Here is an 8,919-nt window from a genome sequence, read left to right on the forward strand (position 1 = left end):
GCGGCACCATTGCATTACTTTTATGACAAAGCAAACCAATCATGTAATTATTGTATTCCAAACTTCGAATTCTTGCATGCATTACAATTTTTATTATCATCAAATTGGGTTGTGTACAGTGTACTGATACTTATAAATTATTTTCTTGAACGCCACAGAAAAACAAATTCACACACCGGCAGGGATTAGAGAAAACTACATTTACATGGACAAAAGTTCTTTAATACGATTACAGCGGATTAAAATCATCAGATGCAATATTTTCATGGACAGTATAAATACATATTTAAATTTAAGCACCAAGCCGAGATCGTATAGAGGTTAGTACTCTGCGTTGTGGTCGCAGCAACCCCGGTTCGATTCGGGGTCATGGCATTTTTATCGTGCTTTATCTTCTGTCAGCCCAAAAGTTCAAATGAATTGGGTAATTATTTTCCGGCGGTTAATTCAAAATATATATTTATACTGTCCATGAAAATATTGATCCGAATCGGACTTCCGCGTTCACGCATGACACTTTCGATCGGAACTAATTATTTTCACATGCGCAGATTGACCAAATGTGGACCAAATATATTGAAGCTGTTGCAACTTCTGTACAAACAGAAGATCGCTTCGTCCATATCTACTTTAAACTTTATTGCTATCAATTTTTTAAATCTAATTAATGTGTCCATGTAAACGTAGGCACAAAAGTGAAAGGGGTCTCCCCCCCGTAGTACTTGCTATTTTACTTTTGTTGTGAACGATGTGGCCCTCTGATTCCACAGCCTAAATTGAAAATTTTCTTACTTTTTTTCTTGCTCTTTTTCTGACTATGTGATATTTTGGTGGCCGGAACGTGCCTACACTCCCGGACACACTCTTGCTTGTGTCCTTTGTTCCATGCTTTTAGTTTACAATGCGTTGAGCAGTAGAGCACTTTGTGGCAGCGAGTACAAGGACTCAGCGTCACCGCTGCAGAGAGGCCACAATGATAGCAGAACTGAAATGGTTGCCTGGAAAAATATTCAAAGTTAGAGAAGCCTATCGTGACATCAGCACCATGTGGGACAGTGAACAACAAGTCTATCAGGCTACCTTGCTATGGGAGTTTGTTTGTCAGAACTTGCGTCGTCACCTGAGAGGAATATAGCACTTTAAGTCTAGGGTGTCAAGAACAATGTATATTGTGCAACAAACAATGACACACTCACTATTCTGTAAAAGATGCTTTTCTCTCTCTAATCGTTCTTTCTCTCTCTCGACAGCCTCGTTTCGTAGCAGATCTCCCATTAAGCTGAGTATGTGACGGCGTGCTTTGAATGTTTCTCTCTCCTCCATGTTGAGCGTGTTGAAGGGCGTATTAGCAATACGCTTGTCCTAAATGGTGGCATAGGTGGAACCATGAGCTGTGCTTTTGAATTAGATGTGTGTCCCAGGTTTGGTCAAGTAAGTTACCAGATAGGCCACAACTACAAAATGCATCACTACAGTTTCATTAAACTCTTTTGAATAAAGTTGTCTTACCTGGTTGAAAGAGAAGTGTGCATAGTCAACCGCAGTGCCTTTCAAATCACCGATTGGAATTTGCATCAACATGTCAGCACCAGCTTTTATTAACATGTCCAACTGCATCACACATACAAATCAAAGTATGTACATGACGAATATAAGCAAAGAAGCATGGTCATTTAAGGATTATGACAGATCTTTCAGCTCACGCTGTGGGTGTTGCTAAGTCAGGACTGAGTAAAATCAACGGCAGTACACAATTAATTGTGTACTTTGCCATCTTGGGGAAGTTGGAAATCCATGTGAAGCGAAGTGAATACTTTACCAGTTTGACTCTTTTGCTATCCAAGTCGTAGCTGAAGTTACTGACGACACAAAGGGCGTTGCCCACTCCGTGACCCAGCGGAATGTTGGGATCTGCACCTTCGTTTAGGAGCACATTCACGGCCTTCCTCGGGAAGGGGTGGGGGGACATGATCATCAGTGGGCATCATTTCATTCCTTTCAATTTCTACATTGTGAGTTACCATGTCATTGCCACTTGATATGGCCAAGGAAAGAGGCGAGTGTCCACTCCAGAGGAGATCGGTTCTGGCTCTGTGGGAGAGCAGGACTGAGACCGCCTTGCTGGCATTCTGTAGTCAAAACAAGAACACAAAGTGATCAGAGCCACAAGGGAAAAGAACAAGAACAATCCCATACAAGTGCATATGATGTCATCCGCATGGTCATTGGTGTATTTCCTCACCCGGTGGTCCGTTTGTCTCTGGCAGATCATGTGCAGAGCTGTTCGACCTCCTTGTTCAGGACCGGGCTGCGTGTGGATCTTGCCTGATTTTCTCATCGCCATGGAAACCTGTCAAACAATCACTAGAGGTTCCAGCCATTGGGACGATGCCCAGAGCAGTACCCGGGTACCTTATCCAGTTCATAGATCTCATCCTGGTCCGACGCCCGCGCGTCAGGGTCGGATAAAGCGTGCAGCAGCAGTTCAATGATTTTGGGACCTTCTGGGCCGGGCAAGACTGCGGCCACGTGCAGAGGATAAAGGCCTTTCCACTGCAATGATGTGTGCGTTACGTTGGCAGGAGGACAGTTTCGAGTTGAGTGCAAAACATTCAAAGTCACGTCAATGCTACCTTGAGCGAGAGAGAAATGCTAGTGCAAGCTCCACTCAGCAAAAGTCTCTTGACAGTTTCAGTGTCTCCTGCCATGATGGCCACAAAGAGGACAGGCAAGGGAACTTTGCAAATATTGGGGTCCGCGCCCCGATCTAATAGCAGAATCAGTGTGGACAAACGAAAACGGTGCCTGGTCGCACCGACAACAACTTAGCAATGAGGTTATGGGGGGGGGGGGGGGGGGGGGGGGGTTACGGGACTTACATATATTTTTCGGCAGCTAATTTGCGAACCGTCTCCTGGGTATCGTAGTGCAGAGGAAAGCCGGTGCGACTCAGAGCTTCAGCCGCGCCCTGCAGGAGCTTCTCCGACACTTGGATGTTGTAGTTGTACATGGAGCAGGAAGACGAAAAGGACTGCAGTGGGGTTGCTTCGATTTCTTGCTGCAAGCACACAAGAATGACTTTCGACAGAGGCGGGATCTTCATTGTGTGCACTGCCACGCTCGGGTTTGAACATTCACTGGTATGAGCGCAACCATCACCTGAACTGAGTCCTCCAAAAGTGGCACATGAATCTGGTTCATGGCGTCGAGATCGTCCGCAGGAGTCAACTCCTCATTGGCGGGTTCCTCATTGACCTTCTGTGGAAAGTCAGGAACACATTTTACAGCGGCAGGTATCGAGAATGTAAATGCATCTTTAGAATGCTCTGGAGTCTGATTTCATCGGTTGAGCAACTCATTAATGCCACGTGAAATTACGAATGGGTTAAGTTTTTAAGGAATAAGAACAAAAAAAATAGCATGTTTGTTGAACCATTAAGCTTGCAAACTTCCAATTTCAAGACTGTCGACTGTATACTGAATTTATAAAACAGACTCCTGACTAGTTATTTTAGATTTGTGGAAAAATAAAAAAAATACTGAATTAATCAAATTTGGATACCAGGAGGTTTGCGTTGTCGACTCTTACCTGTGCTGGGGCTGGAGTTGCAGAATGCGTGTACAAACACTGAACGGGATAGTAGAGCACAAGACACACGGACAAAGACGACATACCCTCAAAATTCAGCTTATCAATACAAGCCCCCATGTCCAGCAGAAGGTCAATCACATCATTCTGGCTGTTCATCTGAACAAGCAACACAACCGGTCAACAAAGGAAAAGCAGCAAAGGACGACACACTGGGACAACTTACTGCGGCGGCAATTAACGCCGTGTGCCCCTGAGAATCGGCGACATCGGGGTGGACGAACCCATCCAGCAGAACCTGTAAAACGGCCTCTCGCTCTCCTTCGGAAGCCTGGTGGATCAGAAACTCCGATGCCACCTCCAAAGAGCCTTTTGGACCAAAACTGTCCCTTTGGTATGAAAGAACTTTGGAAACAGCCCAGTCCAAAGTTTCGGCCTGTTTCCTGAGAGGGAGAGAAAAAACTGACGTCACATATTTGAAGACTTTTTGCTCTGTGCGTATTTTGCATTAGCTTTTAAGTTGTGGCCAACCTGTGCTTGTGAATGTGAGCCAACATTTGGGCCGGTGAAGGCAGAGAGGAGGGCGGGTCTCGTTTGTAGCCCTCGTACGAGCAGGGATCGGGTTCCCACAGCTTGCCAAAATATTCCTGGTCAAAGACTCTTCTGACATGCGGGGGCAACGGTAGGTGGTCGACATCGGTGGAATAATTCTCAATGCCAGAGGGGAGAATGGTATTGTCATCGTATAGAAGCAAATCGTCATCTGCATCTACCTAAACCAGAATGTCAATTTACAGATCATTCTAAACAAAAAACATGTAAACACAACACTTAAGCTATTGTGATCATTTTTCAATTAGTAAACTAGCTTTGTAGCAATATATTTATATTTGGTTTTATACTGGCTCCTCGCTAACTCCAATATGAAGCGCATTACTGTCATCCAGTTGAGATAAAAAATCCAATCTCGTAGATTCGTTATCAAAATACTTCACCCCCGAATCTGTCCTGGCAGCTCCTTCAGAGAAAACCGTTTGGGGAGTCTGTGAAGAATCAAAGAATGGACAATTCCTAACTCCACTGTGTAAATCGAACAAAATTATTAAAGTTTATTTACAGAGTATACAGAAATAATTTGGTCAGTTATCAAGCATGCCGTAAACGTTCACCTGACTTTGAGAACTTGAGGCAGCATCTTGTTCCACAAAGAGCGCATATTCGGTAAAGTCTTTTAGGCTGAAGCTGCCTGGCACCGAGTTACACAGCTGTATGAGATGCTTCCCGTGCCAGAGGCCCACATCCTGACATCCGCTTGGCTCGCTAAGCACGCCAGGACCAAACCTCTGGTCAGCGTGGTACAAGCCCTGGAAAAGAGAGGAGCACTTTCGTAGCATTCCAGTGGCATCTATCAAGTCACTCTTACCTTGAATATGGCTCCATCGGGGTATATATGTATCCCATATCCTTCTCTCCAGTTAAGGTAGAATTTGCCGATGAATTTGCTGCCTGTTGGCCAACAGTACATTCCATCACCATGCCTGTAGTCTTTGTAGAAAGAGCCTTCGTAGAACTACACACGACACAGACATTGGTGAATCTTGCTCAGATATTGTGGATTTTTTTTTTCCCATGGCATCACTTTTAAGTGATCGAAATCAAGGGTGAGAGCAGGTGACCATTTTCCACAATGGTTAAAACGTTTCACAAATATATGTTGCACTTGTTGCCCCAATGCCATCTTACCTCTCCACTTCTCCAGGTGTACTTTCCCTGTCCTTGTCTGAGCCCATCGACAAACTCTCCCTCATATTTCGAACCGTCGAGAAAGTGTTGAACACCAAATCCCTGTCGTCTTTCCTCGCAAACACTTCTGCTCGAACTTCCCGCCTGGAGTTGATGCAAACCCCCGGCTGCCCAAACATTTCGGCGGCTTGACATTTAAATTAATAATGGCGGCATTTGTTCGCAAACCTGCCAAGAAAAAACTAAATTCCAACATTATCTTTTCTAATACAGTACTTGAGAACAATGACGTACAGGTTGCCACTAATTAAAACTCCTCGTAATGTGCAAACCAATGATGTAACGTTAGCATGACACTTATGAGAAATGATACTGCATCACATGACGTCACCGTACAGTGCCCGCCCACTATAACTTACGTAGCCTATTCTATTTTGTTGTTTTTGGCTGCAAAACTGTAAGCCGTGATCGTATAGTGGTTAGTACTCTGCGTTGTGGCCGCAGCAACCCCGGTTCGAATCCGGGTCACGGCATTTTAATTGGGGTCTCAGTCCGAACAATTAAATAAAGTGCAAACTTTTACTAAATGTTGGTCACGTAGCCGTGATCGTATAGTGGTTAGTACTCTGCGTTGTGGCCGCAGCAACCCCGGTTCGAATCCGGGTCACGGCATTTTTGTCGTGCTGTTTCTTATCTCCTTTCAGTCCATAAATTCAAATGAATTGGGTAATTATTTTCCGGCGGTTAATTCAACAACCTTGGCTTCCTATTCTCGAGGATATCTTTTTGGGTATTGTGTGAGTTTTGGGAAGTCACCACATGGGGGCACTGCAGGCCACAGTACAGACTAGTCAAAACTTCCATTCATGCACTATTGCTTAATCAATCAATCAATCAATCAATCAATCAATCAATCAAATAAATAAATAAATAAATAAATAAAGAAAGAAAGAAAGCAAGAACGAATAAATAAACAAACAAACACACAAATAAAATCAATAAATAAATGCTAAAAAGATAGATAGATAGATAGATAGATAGATAGATAGATAGATAGATAGATAGATAGATAGATAGATAGATAGATAGATAGATAGATAGATAGATAGATAGATAGATAGATAGATAGATAGATAGATAGATAGATAGATAGATAGATAGATAGATAGATAGATAGATAGATAGATAGATAGATAGAGTATCCAGGCATGTCTTTTTGGAGCTTCTGCACACTGTGGTTCAAGTGTTTGAATTACAAAGATTCGGGCTCTCTTGTCCGTTTATTCATCGACGTTATTTCAAATTGACAGTGCAGAAAATGCACAAACAAGAATTGATTACGAATGAGTGACTGGTGTGGTCTGTAACATCTATCATAAAATAGGCTAAATGTTTTCCAAACGAGATGAGATGCTTACAAACCAACCTAATTTCGATTCCTTTGTGGTATATGTGAAGAAATTTGCAATAAAACACACTTTTGACTTTGAGAGAATGAAATTCAGAAGATTTGAACAATGACTCTAAACAATGAGTTGATTATCAAAATAGTTGGTTAATTTGATAATCAATAAGGTGTTGATTTATCAATTAATTGATGCACCGCTCATCCAAAACGTTCTGATGGTGTCAAGGGGGCGAGTTACCTTATTGCTGCACTCCACAATGTCGCCCGTAGCGACTTTTGAGTGCGTGTTGCTTCAAGTTAGCCGGCTGTCAACATTCCACAGAGAGCTCGCCATAATGACGATTAATTATAATTAATACAACAGACACACACGCACCTCCTTTTCCCCTTCTTGTTCTCCGTAATGTTTTTTATAATGACCGTACATCTCCCGGGAAACTCCTTCTGCCCAGAGTGTTCCCGCCGCTTACATTCCTGAGACGTGAGTTCCGAGTGACTCCATTACGCTCGTGTGAGCATAACTATCTCGCCGCTTTACCATCAATGTGTTGACGTCATTCTGTTCTAAATGTTAAACAATTTTGTTCTCTTTTGTAAATAAAATCCAAATAAATTCAACTATTTTCATGAAATTTCAAATGTTTTCTAAAATTATTATTGTTGTGGCGGCTCGGTGGAGCACTGGTTAGCACGTCCGCCTCACAGTTAGGAGGGTGCGGGTTCGAATCCGCCAAACTCCGTGTGGAGTTTGCATGTTCTCCCCGGGCCCGCGTGGGTTTTCTCCGGGCACTCCGGTTTCCTCCCACATTCCATAAACATGCTTGGTAGGCCGATTGAAGACTCCAATTTGTCCCTAGGTGTGAGTGTGATTGGTTGTCTGTCTCTGTGTGCCCTGCAATTGGCTGGCAACCAGTTCAGGGTGTCCCCCGCCTACTGCCCGATGACTGCTGGGATAGGCTCCAGCACGCCCGCGACCTCCGTGGAGACTAAGCGGTTCAGAAAATGGATGGATTACTTTATTGTCTGAACATCAGCAAAACTTTCTTATATTAGTTTTGCATGTGCAGACGTGGGTTGTCAAATGCATTCCAAAACAGCAGAGGGCGCTAAAAGTCCAAACTTCTGCTTTTTAGCCCACACTTCTTTTCTAACGTTATTTGAATTAACTTTATTTTCAAGAATTTGGCACCTTTGTTTTTTTTTTTTTTTTAGCCAATTGAGTTAAATGTCAGCAGAATGTCAGTCATGCAAAAATGTATTCACAGGTGACGCACACAAGGAATGTGAGAACAACAGACTCATAGGAAGTTCAGCAAAAAGTCCAAAGCGGCAGAGCAGGTGTCCTCTATTAAAAGAAGCTCCTTGACCTGGCCGCTGTTGTCAAATCCGGCATGCACAAACACAAAGGAGTCTTCATATTCACCGTTGGTGGTCTGCACAGTAATGGCGCTGCCTGGTCTGGTCTCGGCTCCACTTTCATCAGGCCTCCGGCCTGTCTCCCGAGCGTTCATCCATTCATTCATCAATGAGTATACAAGGGATCGTCGAGTACCCCGCTGCCAGCCTTATTTTAAGGTATCTGGTCAATTGGAGGCTGCCGATACCAGCCACCGATACTTAAGGCAAAAAAAAATCCAACATTGAGTAAGTCTGAAAAAACATCATATCCAACATCTCTAATATATATCGCATCCATCACATCCGACGAGCGCCAACCCTCCGGAGATCCCGTTTCCTTTCACATCCTTCATGCCGTGTTTGCGCAGCTGACGTTCCGCCGCCTGAAAATACAACCATAGCTGGAGAATTAAAATGATGTATCGGCATGGCTGTGCCGGCACGCAGCGCTTGATGACTTGTTCACTGCGAACTGTTCCAGAGCATCTGGACCAGGTGAAGTTGTCCGCGTGATAAGCTTTCGTGAGGGTCAAAGTGTGATGTATGAAGATGTGCGTTTAGTTGTTCCACCTGCAGGACTGGGCCCCCTGTTGCACTTCCATTTGGGGGTCAGCGTAGTGTCAATGAGTCACTGGGGTGGTCCTCGGTGGGCCAGCCGGCAACCTGCCGGGAGTCAGGGCCCCCCCACGTTTGTGGAGGCACACTGAGTGTTGTATAGGAGATGTTCTTCTGTTGGATGTCAGACAACTATGTACCCAGAGTCGTACTGTATACCTCGAGT

General features: G+C 44.0%; 1 protein-coding gene and 2 non-coding genes across 3 annotated transcripts; 2 read left to right on the plus strand and 1 right to left on the minus strand.

Moving 5' to 3' along the window:
* Positions 1-69: 69 nt before the first annotated feature.
* Positions 70-5,668, minus strand: LOC148388210 (ankyrin repeat and MYND domain-containing protein 1-like). Its single transcript, XM_088394568.1, has 18 exons — positions 5,333-5,668; positions 5,013-5,159; positions 4,759-4,953; positions 4,585-4,632; positions 4,121-4,362; positions 3,816-4,032; positions 3,590-3,748; positions 3,160-3,258; positions 2,880-3,058; positions 2,634-2,805; positions 2,413-2,553; positions 2,243-2,350; positions 2,022-2,129; positions 1,820-1,942; positions 1,510-1,611; positions 1,197-1,362; positions 1,081-1,120; positions 70-998 (listed from the first exon to the last, which is right to left on the minus strand). The coding sequence occupies exons 1-18, from the start codon at positions 5,525-5,527 to the stop codon at positions 731-733; spliced, it is 2,709 nt and encodes a 902-aa protein (XP_088250694.1). The 5' UTR covers positions 5,528-5,668; the 3' UTR covers positions 70-730.
* A 125-nt stretch (positions 5,669-5,793) lies between these two features.
* Positions 5,794-5,865, plus strand: trnah-gug (transfer RNA histidin (anticodon GUG)). Its single transcript has one exon. It is a non-coding gene; the product is annotated as a tRNA-His (tRNA).
* Positions 5,866-5,932: 67 nt separating this feature from the next.
* Positions 5,933-6,004, plus strand: trnah-gug (transfer RNA histidin (anticodon GUG)). Its single transcript has one exon. It is a non-coding gene; the product is annotated as a tRNA-His (tRNA).
* The last annotated feature ends 2,915 nt before the right edge of the window (positions 6,005-8,919 follow it).

The sequence above is a fragment of the Syngnathus floridae genome, chromosome 13 (assembly GCF_059516105.1).
Source record: "Syngnathus floridae isolate MCC-2025c chromosome 13, RoL_Sflo_1.0, whole genome shotgun sequence".
Classification (NCBI taxonomy): domain Eukaryota; kingdom Metazoa; phylum Chordata; class Actinopteri; order Syngnathiformes; family Syngnathidae; genus Syngnathus; species Syngnathus floridae.